The 23906-nt window shown below is 38.3% G+C and overlaps 1 protein-coding gene and 1 non-coding gene across 4 annotated transcripts in view; both read right to left on the bottom strand.

The window, feature by feature from the left end:
• Positions 1 to 23906, bottom strand: part of CSRNP3 (cysteine and serine rich nuclear protein 3) — a 205144-nt gene that overhangs the window by 27781 nt on the left and 153457 nt on the right. For all 3 annotated transcript variants that reach the window (XM_070803923.1, XM_019971710.2, XM_019971704.2), the window contains one exon: positions 2291 to 2550. In XM_070803923.1, coding sequence (XP_070660024.1) covers positions 2291 to 2550 — 260 coding nt within the window. The remainder of the gene's footprint in view (positions 1 to 2290; positions 2551 to 23906) is intronic.
• Positions 15991 to 16097, bottom strand: LOC139179015 (U6 spliceosomal RNA). The gene has a single exon (XR_011563452.1). It is a non-coding gene; the product is annotated as a U6 spliceosomal RNA (small nuclear RNA).

A 23906-nucleotide genomic window follows, 5' to 3' on the forward strand; every position in this document is an offset into this window, starting at 1 on the left:
CTGTTTTTGCTTCTTCTTCAGCTTGCTAAAAATAAAAGGGTAGAAGTAACTGAATACAAATTATAGTATCAGAATACATCACTGCCTGGTAAGGAGGAATGTTCCTGAAGGCATGTAGCTCCCCCAATAGTCATTGTGTGTGTGTGCTACAAAGGTCACCACAATAAATCTTCTGGTTCTCAGATAGAATTACAGTTCCCCACCTGTTAAAAACCACTACACACAGTACCAAACCCCAGACAGGGATGACTCCCAATAGGTACAGAGATTGTCTTTCCCAACACCTATGGGGGGTAATCAATTAATTTTAGAATAGTAAGTAACAAGATAATAGTTTTCTATTGAGTGAGCCAGTTAACATCTTTGTGCTTCTTTATCTTCAGTTGTACACATGGTCTCATAATTTACCTATTCCAGTGGGTTTTTGTCAGGATTAAATTAAATAATGTTTATAAAATGCCTGGCAAGTAAAAAATCATTTAATGAATGGCAGCCATCACTATTGTTCCACCAATATTTTGAGCTTGGAGAATGACTTCATCTTTTGAGTAAGGGTTACCATTGGTTTGTAGTGAGTTAGAAAAGCAGAGAGTGTATTTCAGAAGCAAATCTGAGAATTATTATTAAATTAGGCTACATTCAAAGCTATCATGAAGAACAGCAACAATAGTGACTTGTTACCAAAAAAAAAATCTTAAGGGCCTTTCAATGAACTGTGTCAAAAATACCTCCAAAGGAGTTATGAGACTTGCTCTAGGCTAGGTTGTAACTAGCTTCGTTTAAGCAACTGTCTTCTTGTGCAGTTGGGAACAAAGCACATACATGAGGTGCAAAATACTTAAAAACAGGGGTTTTGAAACACACATCACACCTCTGCTATCTGACTTCATACTGGCAACTAAAGGTACAGGTAACACAGGTGTGCTTATGGTGTTTCTGCTACTTAGCCAGTGATCCTTTATGTTAAGCATCCTGGATTATGTAAGAGAAATCTTTGTCTTTCTTCCTTTGTCCTTAGATAATAATGGGAGGCCATTTACTATGAGCTGATAAGCTGATGGATCAATACAAATATAAAGAGTGTCTCTGATCGAGGAAAAGGTTTTCTGAGCTGTGTTTCTCTCCACTTAATCTCTAAGATGGCACAATGATAGTTATCTCTACCTGGATCCTTCCCTGACATCACTTTAATAACTCAAAAGCCTCTCAGAATCACCTGGATTCCTTGTCATATTCTTGTCATTGAGAAAGGTACTATCACCCACAACCCATTCAGTTTTGCAAGCCAGAAATTTAGGAGTCATTCTTGACAGTTCCCCACTTTCCTTCCAAATCCAACCCATCATCAAGGACTGTTGATTTTATTTCCTAAATTACTCCCTCTGTCCATCTCTCTTCATCTCCCCTACCATCAGTGTAATCTAACCTACCATCATCTCTCTCCTGGACTATTGTAATAGTCTCTTAACTGGTCTGACTCCATAAGCTCCCCCGACACGGCTACCCCTACCCCTAAACCATTCTCAAATCAGAGCATGAACCAGATCACATTATTCTGCCAACCGACCCCATGCCTAAAACTCCTATATGACTTCCGATAGCATTAGGATGAGGAGAAAAACAATGTCTTAATCAGACTGACAAAGCCCAACCCTACCGCCTTCATGATGCTCTACTCCTTCCATCTCTGCTCCAGGCTCACTAGCCTCTGCGTGCTCCCGGTGCTTCCTCCTGACACAAGGTAACTCAGTGTTCTCTGCTGCCTGAACCACTCTCACCAACCCTTTCTGGCTAGTTACCTGTTGAGATTTCAGTTCAATTGTCACTTTCTTAAGGAAACTCCTTGATATCTGGCCCCCATCAATTCTCGGGTACATACTTTCCTAGCACTTAGCAACTTCCCTTTATGGTACTTTATGAAGCTGTGATTTTGTCTACATGATTAATATTTTTCTTTTCTGTTAATATGTAAGTTCCAGGAGAAAAGGGATCACATCTATTTTTCATAGCAGTTAGCCCCAGCTGAAGCACAGGGTTTATGACCTAAATAAATATTTATAGAGTGAATAAATAAACGATGTCAGGGAAGTTTTCTGCCCTGTTTTCAGTGATGAGACTATACTCTTTTTCCTTTAAAAAAGCCTCAGCAGAGAGTCTGCTCGGAAAAATACCCATTTTAATCTGCGGATCTAAATATGAAAATGGGTTAATGCAACCAGATTGAGGTAAGGATTGGGGGTTTGGTAAAAAAAAATAAATAAATAAAAGTGCACTTCTCAGGTTTTTTTACCTTTAGCTTTAGAGAGTTCAGTTTTTCCTCCCTGAGGTGTTCTCTCAGCATCTCACGGTGGAGCCTCTCCTGCTCTCTGGCAAATTCGCCCAGGGTGTACTGGCGCACGCTGTTGTGGCGGCTGGACATGCCCAGGGTGCTGCCGCCCTGGCTGGGCACACTCGTGAAGCCCTGCCTCCTGGTGAAGTAGTACACAGTGACGCAACTGAAATGCACATTCTTGGTCCTCAGCCGCTTCTCTCTTTTGAGGATGGAGGAAGCTGAAAGGGAAAGAAACAACTCAGAGAACAGCCCCACAGCAATTTTCGGATGAGGTGACGAATTAGAAAATGCCACTCGATGATCTTAAATTTACGGTCAACCCTTTCTGGCTGGGAGACACTAAAAATTTGTCACTCAGAATTGGCACAGACTCCGCATTCCTTGCTTAGATTTTCTCCTAGCTGTGGTGGAGTAGACTTTTAAGACCTCTATAATGGTAGTCCAAGAAAACGTTTGGGCAAGTTGCCAGTAGTCTGTGAATCAGTGGCAGAATTTAATTTCTCATTTCCCTTCACCTTTTAAGTTTTGCTTTTATGATTTTCACATGAGTTGTATTTTACTATAATCAGAAAAGACACATACTACAAACTCTTTGGCTCTCATTTGATATGGAAGGCACTTGGTGTGAAATAAATGTCTATTTTTAAATTTTAGAAAATTCCAAAATGCAATAAACATTTATAGAAAAAGGCTCAATGGCACTATTTAGGCATTTTTACAATCTAAATGTAACCAAGTTTTCATCTGATGAAGACACCAATAAGTAATATTATGGACAGTGGGACTTTAATCCAAGTATACATTGAGAATATAGAAAATGTCATGAAATATATCAGAACCTTTACTATTAGTTACAGAGACATCAAGATGCGCAGAGCACCATGGAAGGTTGAAATGAACTCTGTAGTTGAGAGGAACAGAGTTACACATTGACCTTTTGAAGTTGGAAGATGTGCCGGTCTGTTTATTTTGTTGTGAGGTAACCCAGTCTTATAGAATTTGAGTGATTTCTTTCAATGAAACAAAAAGAAACAATGAACCCCTCAGATGTTTTCTATCAGCTAACATTTACGGACTGTTCAAAGAACTATGCAAAGGACTATGCATGAGTTATCTCATTTTATTCTTATGACTGCTTGAGTTGGAATAATCCAAGCCTACATTTTGAGGAAAACAATCCACAAAAGGTTAAATGACATGGCCAAGGTCATATAACTAGCAGTGAAAATGGGATTCATTATTCTAGAGCCCAGTCTTTTAGCCATCAGGCCACAGTAGAAAGCTGGGATCAAGCTAAGCAAGATGAACAAGGCTAAGATTTGGTGCCACACTGCTTCTGGGAGATGTCAACTGCTCCAGACTCCAAAGATGATTTTTATTTGTAAGACTGTATAAACAATGAAATAAAAGTAACTACAGGAGCACTGGATTTATATAAAAATATGCTTCTAAGGGAACAGAATGAACTTCCAAGTTCAGTTGTCTCATTTTCTCCTTATAAAACCTTCAAGCCAAATAGAGACGTTGCTGTGATACATATCATTTTGAGGATTTATATATTCAATAAATATAAACCAGTAGTTTTCCCAGGCACTTTCTAAATGATTGGATATCTTGGTGGAAAAGACATCTGTGATCCCTGCCCACATGGAGCTTTCATTTCCAGTGATGAGAAACTCAGAATAAATAGACTCAAACAGAGTAAAAGAAATAAGACATCTGGGCAAGAATTTAGCTATCTCAACTTTTCCTCCTCATTAGTGCTTTACTTCTCCAGAAGAGATTGCCAGGGAGCAAATGCTTCCAGCATGTATGTAGTTTTTCCATTTATTTTTTTCTAGTTATCTATGTACATGTTCACGGCAACATACTTGTACTCCTGGAAGTAGTGACAATTTTCAACTTAGATTTAAAAGCTCTGATCTGCTTCATAACTGTAGGTTTAAATCATCTCAAAACAAAGAAGAATTTGTCAAAATGTAAAAGATTTCACCATAGAAAGCAAAATTCAACCATGTGCCCAGTAATTTGCTACCTGATCCGACAACCTCATCCATCACCACCTTACAGCAGGCTAGAGCCTCTGCTTTTTGGGTGATAACCTTGAACTTATTTTGCTCTTCATATCATGAAGATGCAAATGATGCCCTGAAAATACTATCTTTCAAGGCCATAATTTACAAATAAAAATATTTTAATGTACTCATTTAAAATAATTATTATAAACACATCTGATAATTTTCTTACTTGTTTTTTAGATAATTCATAGTACTCTACATGAATTTCCTTTAGAAATTTTTATTGAGATTTTGTGCCTACGTTTTTGGATTATAAAAGAATTCCACCTTTTGGATGAATCTACTCTACCATCCTTTCACAAAAAGCCATATTATATTTTCCCCAGAAAACTGTTAAGAGATGATTTTCCAAGGCTTGAAAAAAGACAACAGTGGCAGAGAGTAGGAGCCCTTCATCTGGGCTCCTGGCATTTCTAACACTGTCACAGTGCACATGGACTTATGCTTTTTCTTATCCACTACAGCTTATAATTCAAACGTGCTTATACTTGTTTCAGCACTTGCATATTATAAGTAGCACTGTAGAAATATGATCAAAAAGCCTACAGAATACATTTTAAAGGAAGGCTTTGAGATGTTGTAAGATTAGCCTTATGAGGAATATTTTAAATGTGGCTTTCCTAAACTTAGGAGGCACTCATGTCTCTCTCTTCTGATGATTGATCTGGAGCCCTAGAACAGGCCCTTGTGGGCTGTCTCTTGCCTCCAGAACCAATTTGACTAACAATCACAGAAGGAAGTTATCAAAAAAGAGTCTGTGTTTTTCAAACCTGAGAAAAACAGATGAAATCCACTCAGCACATTTGCCATAGGGAATCTGAAACCTCGATGCTACACCTACCTAGTAATCTGTGCCCTTTACAGGATAATTGAACTCAATGTTGTGTCTCTACAGAGTTCAGGGTTCATTTTACTACTGTGAAGTCAAGAGCAAGAAAAAAAAAAATGAAGGAGACAGTGGCATTCATTACTGCTTTGAAAAATAACTAGTCTGTTTTCATATGCAATGCTAATTTTTTGCTGCCTTCCAGCTCCTCTTCTTTTATCTCACTCAGTTACCATCCTGCAGCAGAGGTATCTAAGTGCAGCAGTATTATTTGTTCCAACCAGGACACAGCTCTTGGGACCACCATTATGGCTAGCACATCAGGGTGTACTGGTATTGCTGTAAAATCATCACATATTATGGAGATAATATTGATCCTTGTAAATTAAAGGAATAAACAGCACAGAGTAACCAGCATTAGCTATCTGCAGAAGCTACCCATCTTTAAAATGCTTTTAAAAATGAATGAAGAAGAGAGTTGAGAAACTAATTCACGATGCCAGGGTGAGAAAGTAAGTAGATAAAATAAAATAAGTTATACCATACATTTATATAAAGAGTTCATGCTCAGAGTGGATTAAAAATGGAAGCCATTTGGGATTAGCAGATGCAAACTATTATATGTAGAATGAATAAACAACAAAAATCCTACTATATAGCAGAGGGAGCTGTATTCAATATCCTGTGATAAACCATAATGCAAAATAATATGAAAAAGAATATATATATATTTTTATGTATAACTGAATCACTTTGTTGTATAGCAGAAATAAACACAGCATTGTAAATCAGCGATACTTCAATAGAATACACGTTTAAAAAATGGAAGCCAAAGCTAAGAGTTGTACAGTGTGTTTTCAGGGCCATCCAGGGAAGCCAGTGCTCTGAGGAGACACACATTCTGAATATTCTGATCCTACAGAGAAGATGAGTATATCAAGATATCAAAGCGGCCTCACATCAGGCTCTAAGAAAATGCAACCAACCTTGCTCCATTTCAACACGCATAAACCAACCTGTTCATTCACATTGGAATGTAACTTCAAAAGTCAACAAGACTATCTGATTGACTTGTCAATTCTATTTCTTGCTGAAAATAATCAAATTTGCTTTCAGGTTTATACTTCAGACATTTGTGAATGCGTGTGTCATTGCATCTGAGATTGCTCTCTCTGTATGCACAGAGACCATTGTGCGTCTGAGTCTGTAAATCTGAAGACAAGATTCTCGATTATTGATTCCACTCTAGCGCAATCATTCTGGGGCCAGTGCTTGAGGAGTGATTCAGTTACTCTTAATGCACATTTGGCTCTTTTAGTGTCAACAACTATCAGCAAAGTCCAGATATAGGTAGAAAGGCAGAGAGCAGTAAACAGAACTATGTATTTTGGCTCTGAAGTTGCCACACGGAGGTTGAGAGTTTTTGGTCCAGTCTGATGTTAAACAAGGGGAAAACCGTGGAAAATATTAATTCTACCGTTTGGGTCTGATGAAGTTAATAGTATACTTCTTTCTCCTATGCAGTATGTTCAAAAGGAAAATACCAGATGATTTGTAAGTCAATATTGAGTTTACTTTTCTTCTTTGCGGGGTGGGGTGGGGTGGGAATTTAGTAGAAGCAAAGTGAGATTGTTGAAATTAGTTTATCTTGGTAAATCCCGGGTAATAAAAACTTGTTTTCTTAAATTATACAGGCCAAGTTAATCAGGGGCTCTGAAAGTATGTTGTTTCTCGCCTTTTGAAGAACAAATCAAGATCATATCAGTTATGAAGTCATGAAACCTAACTTTCAAACAAAAACCCCACTGTCATAAGAAAATATTTTGCATAGGAATTAACAATAACAGCTTAGATATTAAATCAACTTCCAATGGTTAAAGTTATTAAGATTTAAAAAAATATATGTCCTCAATCTTTCCAAGGGACTTCTACAAATCTCCTGTGATCATATTTTCACATTTTCTCCAGCTTGACGCAATTGTCAAGATCGGCCCCTCCTGATCCTGGTGTCACAAGCATGTTCTCAGATCTCAACCACAGGTAAGGAGTGAAATGGATCTAGCAACCAAACAATATAGGAATAGTTCCTTTGAAAATGAAGCCAGTTTGCTGTCAAAAGTAATTCTTCCTTGTTCTAATTGTTCCCTTTTATTCTTTTATGTCACATTCTCAAGTTTTTCAAATCTACTTACCACAGTTGTATTTTTGTGGTTTTTTTTGTTTGTTTGTTTTGTTATTTTGCTCAAGTAAGGTATTTAGGGAAACAGTAAATCTTTCAAGTGCAAACAATTCCAAAAGACTAATAAAAGGAAATGTCTTGAGGCACTGGGTAAACGAGAGGCAAATGAAAGTAAAGACTATTTGGGAGTATTTTCCTTCCAACTGTGAACAGAATTCAAATTACCTAAAGTATATAACACAAAGTGGTGGCCAAATCAATAGTATGTTATACTCAGGATGTTATTTTATATTCAGTGATGAAAGATATAGGGCTTCCTTGGTGGCTCAAACAGTAAAGAATCTGCCTGTGATACAGGAGACCCGGGTTCAATCCCCGGATTGGGCAGATCCCCTGAAGGAGGCATGGCAACCCACTCCAGTATTCTTACCTGGAGAATTACAAGGAAAGAGGAGCCTGGTGGGCTACAGTCCATGGGGTCACAAAAAATCAGACAGGACTGAGTGAGTAACACTTTCACTTTATGAAAGATATACCATGTGCAAAAATAATCATGAAAGAAAGACTTTTCCAAACACTGGATCTGTTAGAGACAATATTGGGATATCCCCCATGTTTTGGAATTGAAGGGCTTTGCATTTCCCAAAAGGACATCAGAATGGAGACAAAGTCGGTAAATGTAAGAAAATGTCAGGACCCATCAAATTAGGGACTTTTTTACTATGCCCTTATTTCTATGAAAGCAGCATTCAAAAACAAAAATCAAGGAAGAGTAGCTCCCACTTGAAGTGATGCTTGAGATATCAAGTCCCAGTTTGTTTCTGGTTCCCTGTAGTATGAATGATAGCTCTAACCGCTTTTCAAACTGCAGCACATCTGTCTCTCCAGCCCCTAAATGCCATTCTTCCCCATCTCCAACCAACCAACCAATTTATGTACTAGCAACGCGGCAAACTGACTGGAGAATATAAAGTATGATAAACATACATAAGAACCAGTCAGCATTCTGATGTCAGTCCTTCTGCAGAGAAGAAATAGGTTTATAACTCACAGACAAGATTAGGTAGTTTAACCATTTACCCTAGGTATTTTCCATCCTAATAACAGGTTGAAAATATTCACAATGGATTACTCTGAAGACTAATAACGTCCTTGTGTATTGTGTATTGAAACTTCTGAGTGGAAATAACTCAAGATGAAACCCTTTTGTTTAAATCGTTAGTTTTACAAAAACAAAACAAAAGAAGAAACCCTCTCACATAAGACTATGTGATAATAAATTTTCTATCAAGACATGTACAAATACTGCATACGCATTTAAGCAAAAAATTTAACAAGAAAACAGAAATAATATCAAAAGTTGACCCTTCAGGCTGGACGACCAAGGCTTTGTTTTGGATAATGAGCATGCGCGTCACGTCGTCATCTATTCAGTCTGTCAGCTGCGTCCACACAAGCAAGCCAGAGATCCGCGTGCAGGGAGGCAGCTCTCTCCCCAGTCTCTTGACAGCTACAGCCCAGGCCGCTCAGCACACTGCAAGCTGAATTTGACATTACAGAGCGTGGTTTAATAGTGTAATCATCTACTTGTAATTATCTGCTTGAAAAAAAATAAAGTTTACTGCCCAGGATTTTGATATATATTTAGAAAGCTGCAAATAAAAATTGAGAACTTCGACCTTCCAGCTTTGATGTCATAAATAATTATGATGATTAACTCACAAAGAGTGGTCATTTCTCAGAACTAGCTCTTTTTTATTCATACATTTGAATTTATTAAAAATGCCCTCTGCACTTTCCCCCTAATTCTTGTGAGTTACCTAAAAAAATAGGGAGGGGGTCATTTTATTCTCATTAGAACAAAAGGAATAAATGCTGTATTTTGAAGTTATAAATTTGAAATTAAAAAACTGAAAGAAATGAATAAGGACCTACTGTATAGCACAGGGAATGCTACTCAGTATTCTGTAATAACCTATATGGGGAAAAAATCTGAAAAAGACTTGATATATGTTTATAACTGATTCACTTTGCTGTACACCTGTAACTAGTACAACACTGTATCAACTATACTCCAATATAGTTTTTTTAATTTTTTTCAATTTTTTTTAAAAATTGAAAGAACAAAAATTTTGAAAAGAAATCATGTCCTCTCTTATCTTTAACCTTTATAGCTGACTTAGCACTAACCCTTTCACTGCTTACATTAGATTGATGCCCACTGAAAATGCAGTGTGACTTAGAAAGCCCTATCCATCAACATCAAATGCAATTAATACTGGGAATAGTGAACTGTTAAACTCAAACAAATTTAGATTAAACCATTGATTAAAATAGTACCATTAACTGAACGATCAACCAAGTTTCACTCTAATTTTCCTTTCTCATCAATTCATCCATCAAATTTATAGTACTAGGCATTATGAATCTTGGGATTCTAATTCTATATTTGATATGAAGTCTTCCTTCTGGTCTTTATATGATAAATAGTGTGTTTATATAACTATCACTTAAAGTTTATATATTAAAATCCTTTGGCAAGATATTTGAAAGACAATATAATATTAAAGTGTTTTGCTGAATTTAGACCCTGCATTCTGTTCAGTTCTGTCTCAAACAACTGAAAGTTCAGAAATTTTTTTCCCTGTTCTATATATTCAACTGGCCATCTGACTTTATTTCTAGTGAGAACAATTTCACAGAAACTGATCAATGTTATCACTACTTTTCTCTGTTAACAGTATGTATTTTCCTTTAGATAACATAATAATTTTCCAGAGAATCTAAATTTCTACAGAGATATTAACATTTATATATGGAACATTGATTGTTACTGAGGTCTTTGTCATCTCATTTTTAAAGAATGCCTCTTTATTGTAAGCATACCATATCACTAATGAACTGGAGAAAGTGTTATCCTATCCTCATACTTGGAAAATAATAAATTGTTAGATAATGTTAGATAATTCAAAATCTGAATTCTAAATTTGCTAATTTCCATTATACAGATTAAATTAAGGGGCACCTGCATTTTTCAGTCCCTCTGTTAGTATTTTCAGAATTATGTTTACCTCAGGAGTATTATCAGAAATATTACCTTTGTAAAAAACCTTAAGAATCACAGATGGAAAGCATTACATATGCAGACTACTATCGTGGTGATGCTGTTAAGCCAAACAAAAAGTGTGTTCCTTTTTTATCAGTGAGAAAATAAATACCACCTACTTCCCAGGCTGTTTCCTTAATCTCTCATGTGTGCAATTAAACCCTAAAACTACATGCTTAAGAAATACATTTCACTGCTATTAAAGTAACAGCTATTTCCAAAATATATAAACTCTCATTTTATTAAAATCTCAACATGGATACCATCTTAGGACCATATCGTTTTTTCCTGGGAAAAAAAAGGTAGTCGTCACTAAACATAAATATTCGCAGCTCTGGCTGCAGTCCAAGTTGTAAGCACTTTCCTCTGCTGTCTCAGCAATTCTCCTGATGTCAAAGACACATTAAAATAAATGGGAACCATATGGCTCCGCAGCAGAATACCCGCGCTCTTACAACTGAGAGGGCAATGCAATTCATTACCACCATCTGAGAAATATTTGGGGGACATGGAATATCTCAATGCAAAATAAAGCTGCATGAGGCAGACCATTTGATTAAAATGCTCACACAATGACAGAAGGAGATATTTGCTATTCTTTGGCTCCACGAACCTGTTTTGCTGCTTTTTACATTTTCTCAGTACCACCATGAGCCTCCGCTGTTAGAAGGATTAAACAGCACTTCCCACCTGCTCAACGACTTCCCCACACTCTATCTCATCTGGCCCAACAATGTAGCCCCATCAAGCCTAATATATCATGATAATCCAGGTCAGAGCATCACTGAACAACAATAACAACAAAATGAAACAAAATCCTCAAAAATAACAAGAGCAACTAAGATCAAGTCATTCTGGAGAGGACTGGGTCAAAGGTAATGCACTTGAACTTTGCTATAAATGAGGAAATCTGGAAGCACATTTCTTTTTTATATCCTTAACCTAAAATGCCTTTACTGTACTAACCCCAAACAAAAATCGAAATCATTAAAAAAAACATAAAAGGAAGAAATTCATCAATGCTGTATTACTGGCTCCATATGTCAGACATTCTAAATTTAAAAAAGAGATCTAGGGCTGCAGAGTTGGGATTAAAACGGAGTCTGGGAAGGCAGCTGGGAGTGGGGCAGCTGGGGTTACTGTGGTACCTTCTGTCTCCTGGCTGTCAACGAAAGATTTGGGAGGGTTGTAAACATCAAAAAGAAAGAAAGAAAAACAAAAGAAAAACTTCATGATTTTTCTACAAAAATAGTTGTTGTTGGTTGATTGAGCATAGGCTTCAACTTCTCATAATCCTCTCATTGTCTGTTTTAACACTTTTAAAAGCTACAAATAAGGAAACTGCTTAAAGTATCATGTTTGGCATAAAATTACCACCCCATATCTACTATTAATAGAAAAATTAGTTGAGATTCAGCTCAAATGTCAACTTTAAGAAGCCTTTCATAGGATCCCTAATATGTGATATGTGCCCTTTCTACACATTTCCAGAACACCCCTGACTTGGTATATAATATGAGTGTGTGTTTCTCCTCCACTGCCTGATAAACACCCAGTGGGCAAGGAGTTCATGTTGCTCCCTGCAGAACCCTCAGGGTGCAGCACACACCCAGGCACTGAAGACTCACTTGATAAATGTTTGTGTAACCAAATGAGATGAATGAATAACTGAGCTATGAGGTAAACATGTAAACATATACATTTCCTGAATACACTTTCCTTAATTTTAAATGATAAGATGGCATTTGACAGTTCTCCCCTAAAGCCTCGTGGTCAGTGTCTTCCTTCCTTCTTAGTTTCTAGTCACTTTATTTTTTGAAGGTATCTTTCAATAAAAAACATAATATACTGAAGGGAGGACACATTGCCTTCATGGCTTCAGGGTACACATAACCTTTGTATTACAAACCATTTGAAATATGCAATATTTTCCATTTCAATAGATCTGACATAAAAAAAAAAACCAACAAAAACCCTAGCACCATAATAAACTTCTAAATAATCCATTAATAATAAGCTGGTAAACCCATCTCTAAAAAGCAAGTAACTAGTAGGGGAGTTACCTGAACATCATAAAACAGTTTTGAAAGAGAAATCCTGCTGATAAAACATCACTAATTGGTACTGACCTCTAGCAAAAACAAGGCTGAAATTTGTGCCTTTAGCAGTTCACTAGTGATAGATCTACAAAACAATTCTGTCTCTTGGTATTTAAATTATTATCTTTGCCTTAGAGTCATGACTATCCTGTAAAAATAAAATCATATCACACAAGATTTATTAATTTCCTATGGAATTTTATGATATATAGCCATGTTCTAAGACATCTAATTTACCTCTTTTTTGTGGTTGGTAGAAATGAAAGTAAAAGCCATGGTTGTTGAGTTCCTGAGACAAACTGCAGAAGCAAGCAAGGAGAATTTTGAATTTTTATTGAAATACAAGAGCCAGGCAGAACTGATAGAATATAGGCAACTATGTAATTTGAGAGAAGGCAGCTATTTATCTTGTCTGGGACAATTTTACCCTGCAACTAAAGAGTTGTCCTCTTAATATTTCACAGATGGGGGCAAAAGCATGAGTTTCTGGGTCAGAAACAAACTATTTCATTATTCACAGTACAAGAAGTAGAAAGAGCATCTTGTTTCTGTTGGTACTCCTTGTTCACCAGATTCTACAGGGGCAAGGTGGAGGAGCCAAATAGATGCTGCCCACACAGTACGTTTGCATTATACCAAAAGCACAATGAGTTTGGGAATCCACTGTTTTTCTTAGCAAGCAGTAAACAAGCCTGTTGTTCATTGGGAAGGAGACATTACCTCATCCTTCAGGATGGTGGTGCTTTAGCTGCTAAGTCGTGTCCAACTCTTGCGACACCATGGACTATAGCCTACCAGGCTTCTCTGTCCATGGGATTTCTCAGGCAAGAATACTGGTGTGGGTTGCCATTTCCTACTCCAGAGAATCTTCCTGATCCAGAGATCAAACCCTAGTTGCTGCACTGAAGGCAGATTCTTTACCACTGAGCTACCAGGATCTCTTTGTAGCTCACAGATATCTCCCTTTGAAAACATCTTGCCAAAGGAGAGAATCAGCCCAAAGTTCTTGGGAATGTATCTGGCAGTTCCCAGGAGTGGACCCGGTTATGATTTGATATCACATCCAAATAGGAAAAGGAGTACGCCAAGGCTGTATATTGTCATCCTGCTTATTTAACTTCTATGCAGAGTACATCATGAGAAACGCTGGGCTGGAAGAAGCACAAGCTGGAATCAAGATTGCTGGGAGAAATATCAATAACTTCAGATATGCAGATGACACCACCCTTATGGCAGAAAGTGAAGAGGAACTAAAAAGCCTCTTGATGAAGGTGAAAGAAGAAAGTGAAAGAGTTGGCTTAAAGCTCAACATTCAGAAAACAAAGATCATGTCATCCAGTCCCATCACTTCATGGCAAATAGATGGGAAACAGTGGAAACAGTGTCAGACTTTATTTTTGGGGGCTCCAAAATCACTGCAAATGGTGACTGCAGCCATGAAATTAAAAGACGCTTACTCCTTGGAAGAAAAGTTATGACCAATCTAGATAGCATATTGAAAAACAGAGACATTAGTTTGCCAACAAATGTCCGTCTAAGTCAAGGCTATGGTTTTTCCAGTGGTCATGTATGGATGTGAGAGTTGGACTGTGAAGAAAGCTGAGTGCTGAAGAATTGATGCTTTTGAACTGCGGTGTTGAAGAAGACTCTTGAGAGTCCCTTGGACTGCAAGGAGATCCAACTAGTCCATCCTAAAGGCGATCAGCCCTGGGATTTCTTTGGAAGGAATGATGCTAAAGCAGAAACTCCAATACTTTGGCCACCTTGTGAGAAAAGTTGACTCATTGGAAAAGACTCTGATGCTGGGAGGGATTGAGGGCAGGAGGAAAAGGGGACGACAGAGGATGAGATGGTTGGATTGGCATCACCAACTCGATGGACATGAGTTTGAGTGAACTCCGGGAGTTGGTGATGGACAGGGAGGCCTGGCGTGCTGCGATTCATGGGGTTGCAGAGTCAGACACGACTGAGCAACTGAACTGAACCATGGGGCAAATAGGGGGATAAAGGTGTCCATTGGAATCCATGGGAAATTGGTTCCAGGACCCCCATGGAACCAAAGTCCATATTCAAGTCCCTTAAGTAAAGTAGTATAATATTTGCATATAACCTATGTACATCCTCCTGTATACTTTAAATGAGCTCAATATTTCTTATAATACCTTGCTGTTCAGTTGCTAAGTCGTGTTTGACTCTGCGACCCCATGGACTGCAGCATGCCAAGCTTCCCTGTCCTTCACTCTCTCGGAAGTTGCTCAAACTCGTGCCCATTGAGTCAGTGATGCCATCCAACCATCTCATCCTATGTTGTCCCCTTCTCATCCTGCCCTCAATCTTTCCCAGCATCACAATGTAAATGCTATGTAGATTATTGCAAATATAATGTAAATATTATGTAAATAGTTGCCAGAGCACAGCAAATTCATGTTTCTCTTTTTAAACTTTCTGGAGTTTTTTTCTGAATATTTTGAGATCATTTGTTGGTTGAATCTGCAGATGCAGAATCCACGAATATGGGGGGTCAACTGTGTGCATCCACATATACTCTCAGGTACCTCAGGATGCATAGAAACAGTCCCCCTTCTCAGGTCTATGTTTCCCCTTTTCTATGCTACTCATATGGGTTGTTACAGGAAATATTTTTCCAAAGCTAAATGTGACTTTGGGCTATGAAGGACAAACAAAGGCATAAAAAGGTTTCTTTTCCTTCTACATTTTAGGATTTTCTATTCTTTGGGATGGAAGAGAAAAAAATAAGCAGAATGTGTATACTGAGTTTCATAAAAGTAGGATTCAACCCCGTCTATCTTCAAGAGCATCACTTCTCAATGATTTCTATGTTTCTTTTACATCTGGAGTGAACTCAACCTTGGATCCTTGGTTCTCAGCATTCTCCACTAACCAGTTCCCTGACCTCCTCTCATGTATATATGGTCTTCAATGTCTCTAAGTCTAAGGTTTTCTTTTTAGTTAAAAAAATGTGGCGTATATATTACTGGGGTATAGTTTCTTTACAATGTTGTGTTAGCTTCTGCTGTACAGCAAAGTGAATCAGTTATATATATACATATATCCACTCTTCTTTGGATTTCTTTCCTATTTAGGTCACCACAGAACAGTGAGTAGAGTTTCCTGTGCTAAACTGTAGGTTCTCATTAGTTATCTATTTTATATGTTGTTGTCTGTTACTAAGTCCTATCTGATTCTGTGATCCTACGAACTGTAGTACGCCAGGCTTCCCTGTCCTTCACTATCTCCCCGAGTTTGCTCAAACTCATGTCCACTGAATCAGTCATGTCATCCAACCATCTCTCTGACACCCCCTTCCCCTCTTGCCCTCATTTCATACATAGTAGTGTACATATGTCAAAAAAGTCTGGAACACTTCACAAATTTGCATGTCATCCTCGAGCAGGGACCAGGCTAATCTTCTCTGGATTATTCCAATTTTAGTATAAGTGATGCTGAAGCCAGCACTCTAAATTCAAGTTTTAAGTGACTTTCACCAGCAAAGCATTTATCTCCAGCCCTTGCCAGGGACCAATTCGCTCACCAAAGGGAATTGGTGCTGGGAGATGGCATAAGGAAAAACGTGAGAAGCAGAATCAATTTGAGGTCGACCCTGCCTTGACCCCCCAGACTTCTGGTCTTTGATCAAGGATTCAGTAGGGATAACACAGGATGTTTTTTGAGTACTTGAATAATCTTGAGAGAGTTAAGGGACTATTATTGTTCCCAGATGGTAATGGATATAATTACTTTCCTTTGACAGAAGTTACCCTCTTTTCTACAGCAAGCCGTTGAAACTGAGAAAGACTAGAAAAGGCCATAGGTAGCTTTGAGCAAAGAACTCTTCGGGGAGGAGAGGTCTGGGTACAAGAATCCAGCGGCAGCTTAGGGGCATTAGGAAAAGATAAACCAAGACTTGGTGAATCATTGCTGTGATCCAGTTTAAAGTTTCATGCAATCTATTACTACCAACCACTGCTACACATTTTGACAATCTATACATAAAGTAAGGATATTTGTACATAGGCCAGTTTTAATGGTAGAGGTGTGTAATCACAAAGTTTGAAAACTTACTAGTACACAAGTGGTGAAGCTGTAAAACTAGTAATGATAATTGGGTAATTTTTAAATGCTGCTTCTATTGATGAAGTTTTATTTGTGTGCTGACCACGTGCCAAGGCCTTTCTAAGTGCTTCATAGGTATTAATTCTTTGAATCTTCATACCAATACAAACATTGTTGGAATAGGTAGACTGTTCAATTTTATAAATGAAACTGAGGTCCAGAGAGGTGAAGCGATTTACCAAAACCTCACAGCTGGTAGCAGAGCAGCCTGATGTGAATGCAGACAGCATCAGTCCAAGGCTCAAGCTGTTAATCTTAACAATCTCCTGCCCATTCTTAGTTCTGGAATGGGCTAAGACTCTTTTTTCTCCCTTCTTATGTTCCATGACGTAAGTATGTTTGTCAGATCAGACTTTAGTCAAGGATTGGCATCCATAAAAATAAAGAGGGCTTATGCCAAGGTATGGGCTTCCCTAGTGGCTCAGCTGGTAAAGAATCCCCCTGCAATGGGGGAGACCTGGGTCCGATCTGTGGGTTGAGAAGATCCCCTGGAGAAAGGAAAGGCTACCCATTCCAGTATTCTGACCTGGAGAATTCCATGGACTGTATAGTCCATGAGGTCACAAAGAGTTGGACAGGTCTGGGCGACTTTCACTTTCATGTTCCATGAAAATCAGCTTTCAGGACTCAGAAAAAAAAAACCTGGAATTATAGCAATGAAAATCTAACTGCATTATTAAGAAAACAGGAAGAGAGAAAGCAAGATGCTTTTGTTTTAGAAGCAGTTAGAAGCAACATAGGTAGTAAACTGTTGTAAGCCTCTGCTGTTTTATTACCAGAATGCTAGTGGCCTGGAGCTATAAATCGTAATGACACAGGTTTTAAAGTCAGACGCACCAGTAGGCTCATTGCTAACTCAGGTCAGTGACTTAACCCCTGCTTCTTTATCTCAAATTTCCTAGGGCTGTTGTGACAGAGTAGAGGTTATAAACATGAACTCCGAAGATAAAACACTTAGTTCAAATCCTGGGTCTGCCATTTGCTTGTGGTGTGACCTTGGACAAGTTACTTACTCCCTCTATGACTCATGTACTAATATAAAATAGTTTTAATAATAAAACCCACTGTATAGTGTTGTTAACAAGGGTTAAACAAATTAATATTTGTTAAGCATTAAATAAAGCTTGGTGCATAGTAAGTACTATGCAAGTGTTTGTTAAATAAAAATAAAGAAATCAATAAATCATATAATTTGAATTGACATAAATCATTTATATAGAGCAGTAGAGTATGTGAAGTGGAGAGATCAATATGTGTTAACTATTCATTGGCAGGGACTAATCCCATATGACAAGTGTTTTACAATGAAAATGCTCTATTTTGTATTTTCAGCTCAGTTCAGTTGCCCAGTCGTATCCGACTCTTTCAGACCCCATGAATCACAGCATGCCAGGCCTCCCTGTCCATCACCAACTCCCGGAGTTCACTCAAACTCATGTCCATCGAGTCGGTGATGCCATCCAACCATCTCATCCTCTGTCGTCCCCTTCTCCTCCTGCCCCCAATCCCTCCCAGCATCAGGGTCTTTTCAAATGAGTCAGCTCTTCGCATCAGGTGGCCAAAGTATTGGAGTTTCAGCTTCAACATCAGTCCTTTCAATGAACACCCAGGGCTGATCTCCTTTAGGATGGACTGGTTGGATTTCCTTGCAGTCCAAGGGACTCTCAAAAGTCTTCTCCAACACCACAGTTCAAAAGCATCAATTCTTCGGTGCTCAGCTTTCTTTATAGTCCAACTCTCACATCCATACGTGACCACTGGAAAAACCATAGCCTTGACTAGACAGAACTTTGTTGGCAAAGTAATGTCTCTGCTTTTTAATATGCTGTCTAGGTTGGTCATAACTTTCCTTCCAAGGAGTAAGCGTCTTTTAATTTCATGGCTGCAATCACCATCTGCAATATTTTGGACTTTAAATACTTTTTTTTTCATTTTTGGTACATTTTTGTCATTGAGTATCTGACATACATATACACCCAACATAGCTGACATATATATTTTGGGAATTACACAAGGTCCTAGGGTTGTAGCTGAATAAGAGACAAAAGGTACCCCAAGTGAGGTTTAGTCTAAGGAAGATATTTTAATCTTGATTTTATGTAGGAGAAAATAGAGGCCTAGAGTGGTTCTCATCCAAGGTCACAAGCTGGTCGATGAGACGCATGTTCTACTCTGTCTGGCTTCATGCTGGTGCCCTTCGCATTTCCCTGTTCTACACTTTCTCCTCAGGTGTCAGCATACATCCTTCATTACTCTCAGTTTTGCTCCTTCTGTGTTGTGGGTACTGCAAATCCTGTCTATACCTCAAAATTATAGGATTTAAGCAACACTTTTCTTTTACCTTCAACAAGAATTGATTTACATTTACTTGTGTATTCTTTACCCACCCATATTTATCACCATTAACCTGGGGCCAGATCACTAAGATAATGAAGATATAGTGATTCCTCATTATTCATAGATTCTGGATTTGTGAATTCGCCTGGTGGCTCAGACGGTAAAGCATCTGTCTACAATGTGGGAGACCCACGTTCGATCCCTGGGTTGGGAAGATCCCCTGGAGAAGGAAATGGCAATCCACTCCAGGACTCTTGCCTGGAAAATCCCATGGACAGAGAAGCCTGGTAGGCTACAGTCCATGGGGTTGCAAAGAGTCGGACACGACAACGACTTCACTTTCACTTTCTTCTTGTTGAAACTTATTTGTAACCTCCAGTCAATACTTATGGTACTTTCATGATCATTCACAGACATGCCCTGCTAAGTCACTTCAGTCGTGTCCGACCCTGTGTGACCCCACAGACGGCAGCCCCCGTCCCTGGGATTCTCCAGGCAAGAACACTGGAGTGGGTTGCCATTTCCTTTTCCAATGCATGAAAGTGAAAAGTGAAAGTGAAGTCCCTCAGTCGTGTCTGACTCTTAGCGACCCCATGGACTGCGGCCCACCAGGCTCCTCCATCCATGGGATTTTCCAGGCAAGAGTACCAGAGTGGGGTGCCATTGGCTTCTCCGACAGACATGCCCAGAGCAGTGCAAACTCTGAGTAGCCTCACGTTCTCAGCTGAGGCTGAACAAGCTGACTGCTTGAATCTGTTTCAGCTCTCCTATTGTAAACCAGCATCCTTCACATGGTATGTTTAGTGTCACAGGATATGCACTTTGGGGCTTTTTGTTGGTCAGTTTGCTGTTTGAAAATGGCTCCAAACATAATGCTGAAATGTCCGGTGTCCCTAAGTGCAAGGCTGTGATGTCATGCTAGATAAGCTTTGTATGGGCATGAATCACTGTGCTGTTGACTATGAGTTTAATGTTAATCAATCAATAATAAAAATTAGGTAAGCTTCCCTGGTAGCTCAGATGGTAAAGAATCTGCCTGCAATGCAGGAAACTTTGGTTCAGTCCCTGGGTTGAGAAGATTCCCCCAGAGAAAGGAATGGCAACCCATTCTAGTATTCTTGGCTGGGAAAGAAAAGCCTGGTGGGTTACAGTCCATGGAGCCGCAGAATCGGACACAACTGAGCAACTAACATTGCCACTACTACCTTGAAACAGAAACACACTAAACAAAGTATGCATTGACCAGTGGATGAAAACATGACCACAGGCTCCCAGAAACCTGACCCTATATTTCCCAGGAGCAGAGGTTCAGTATTTGCTAATTTATTGTTTGCTGCAACTTTATAGAATATACAACTACTAGGAACAATGAGAATTAGCCGTACTTTTTCTCTGTTCACAGGCCATTTTCCAACAACTGACGGCTGAGCAAAGTTAATAGAAAAGTGACAAAAAGTGGTACGTAAACGATTAAAATATATAAAAAGTGTTCAAATTCACTAATAATCAAATAAGTAAAAATCAAAACAATAACAAAATACAATTTTTCCCATTTAATTAGCAAATAATGAAAAATTAGAATAATCTTAAATTGTGGCAATAGTACAAAGAGATGAGCATTTTTCTATACTACTGATTGGTATATAAATTATTACAACATTTTCAGAAGGCAAGTTCTCAATGTATATTCCAAGAACCTCAGAAAAGGTTCATCTTTTTTTTTTTTTCAATAAAAATAATTCTGGATCTAGGAACTGACCTTAAGGATATAGTAATCAGAAGTTTTAAAACGTATGTGTCCAAAATGTTCATTAAGTTATGTATAATAATGACAAACTGAAAACCACCTAAATAGTTGACATTGTAGAAATGGTTGCGTTAAAAACAGGCTTTGTCTATATGAAGGGATAGTTCTGTAGCCAATAAAATTAATAAGATTTTGCAGACATTTTAATAATACTGGAAAATGCCTGATACAATGTTCAGTATAAAAAATAGATTAGAAAACAAATGTTTACCAATATATAATAGCTATATAATAACACACAAAAGAAATACTGAGAAAATACATCACAATTGATCATCTTGGAGTGATAGTATTACAGTTTCACAAAATCCATTTCTTTACAGTTTTGAATTTTCCAACTTTTCTACAGTGAATGCCACAAAAAGCAGAAAACTTACAGACATAAATTCTCCGTTTTGTACTTCAAGATCATAGTATCTCTTTTGAATGTAAGACAATAAAACTGTTTAATGCATTCATGAAGTGGCATTACTATAAATGAGTCATCTTATACTCTAGCATTTATGACCATATGTTTCACATTTTCAAAATTCCATTAAACATAACTACAAGTCCTTATACATAGATTCCATAGAGTATGTTTAAGACCTTAAACTACTTCAAAATAGTTATGAATGTGTCATTTCTTGTCTATCTCATCACAACCAGCTAAGTACTAATTCAGAGACAATGCGGATGAACCTAGAAATGTTAATAACTTCATCTCCATTAGCATGCCAGGTATACAATTGGTCTGTTCTTTCTTCACAGGACACCTTCACAATCACTGGACAGTCGTGTTTCTACCAATCTCTACCTAAAGATTCAGACAGGTTAAATCAGCCTCATTCTTGGTTCTGAAATCGAATTCCATTTCCTTGTCAGAACTGAAGTTTTCTTATCGAGAACCCTAGTCTCATTTAGTTTCCTCCTACTCAGAACTTGGTTTTACTCCTTCAATTCCAGCTACTTTATGAATAAGACTTGTTGAATCAACCAAGAATCAAAGCTCTATGACCTGCCTATTTCCTTGATCCCACACTATCTTCTGCCATACTTCTTTTCACCATATCAGCCATTTTAGCTAAAAGGAAATAAGTGGCCTAGATCAGAGCCATATGCCATGATACTATGAGTAGGATTGCTGGTTTTCTTACATAGGGGTCAACCCTACTGCCCAGTCCCTACTGCCCTCAATCCCAAGACACTAGTCATAAACCAAATCTCTGTGTGCTCTGCTCCAGCATCGGTAAAAAGCAAAAGAATTTGTCGGTTATCAGTCAACTAATGCTTAATTCTCTAATTACTTAAAAAATAATACAAGAGTAGGAGAATTATCATGACGGAATTTTGGAATGGATGGGAAGAATATCCATAGAGTCTAAGTTTTGCTAGAATTCAAATATATGTGTAGTTATATATACAAATAACATAGAGGTATGTCTAAATAGTCATATATCCATTTATTTCAAGTATCTGGTTGATTGCTAATTTGGTTCTAGTGAAGCCAAGGTTGTACACAGTAACAGTAATTACCTCTCCTGTGTTGCACATCAATGCTATAAGTTATGAGAATTAAACGGGAGAGATGAACCTGAATAAGGCAAATACATCAGCGCTCCTGAAGCACCTCAAGGCATATGTCTATGATGGGAGTTAGAATAGTTTTCCTCATATAGTTAGAATAGCTTTCCTCATTTCAAATCTCTGAAAACAGATCATCCTCCTATGTTATTCACTCCTTCAAAGAGTTCCTCACAAATAAACACCTAATTTATGCACCCAATTATGCAGGCACACATTCATATTTATTCGTTCATTGAATAAACATATATTAAGCACCTATAACCCTGGCAATTTCTATGTGGCTTCTGCATAAATTGCCAATCTGCTGACATAATGAGTTTGCCACTGGCCCCAAGCTGATAAGATAAGGATGTTCATTTGACCCAATGGAAGACATTGTTTTTCTTAATGTTTGTAGGAACACTACTAAAACAGTGTCATGTGTTTACACAGATGTAGGAACTTGTTAGAACAAGAACCAGGTTTCTTTACTCTTTAGTCTGCCACTCCCATGCTGTGTTTGAATGTTTGAGAGCAGAAGCTGGAGGGAGCTAAAGGGCTTTGCATAATGAAAGGATGTGCCTTGCAGCTCTCAGGGGAGCAATTCAGGAGGCAAACGAAGTGCAGAGGAAGAAAAGAGCTAGGGAGAGAGGCGAGGTTGCACTTTTTATCATGCAACGATTACCTATGACTCTGAAACAGATTTTCAATTCTGCAGAATTGGGTCATTCTCACGTGCAATCCTGCTGCGCTTGCATTGGACTACGGCCACAGCTCCGAGATGACTTCTGCTATCTGACACAAAATCTAGACCAGTCCAGACTAGTTTCACCATTAGGTGAGATACTGGGTGTAGGCAGGATGATATTACCTCATATGTAAATAGTGTAACAAATAAGATTAGGGATTCAAAATAGCTATTTGTACTGCATGCACCAGCACTCTATGATGCCATGTTTCTACCTGCATACAAATCACGCACTTGCTCTTTCTTCCTTGCTGTCTTTCTTTCTGCTTCAACAAATGGCCAACCATTTTATTAAATGGCCAACCAACTTATTAAAGCAGACAATTATCCCAGACAGTAAACTCTCAGACATGCCTTGTGAATAAGGGTTACAGTTTCTGAAGACTTTGGAATTTAGTTTCCAATTAAAATTCTTTCTTTTCCAGGGAAAAAAGAGAGGCAGGGTTTTGTCAACCTGGATAAATCAAATTGCCCCGTGTGGTACTGGAATACATTCTTGATATATATATATGCGGAGAGAAAAAGAGTACGACTTTCTCCAAGTTCCGCCCACTCATCTCCACTGTGATCACAGTAAGTTTTTCAAACAGAAAGCTAGAGGATGAACCTCACTGGCGGCCGGAGGGCCCAGCCTCCTCGCACTGCTCTGGCAGCTCTCCCACTCATCAGACTCTCTGCTGCGGGGTTCTCAGTGTGGACAGTAATTCACAGAGGA

Source organism: Bos indicus, chromosome 2 (assembly GCF_029378745.1).
Source record: "Bos indicus isolate NIAB-ARS_2022 breed Sahiwal x Tharparkar chromosome 2, NIAB-ARS_B.indTharparkar_mat_pri_1.0, whole genome shotgun sequence".
Classification (NCBI taxonomy): Eukaryota; Metazoa; Chordata; class Mammalia; order Artiodactyla; family Bovidae; genus Bos; species Bos indicus.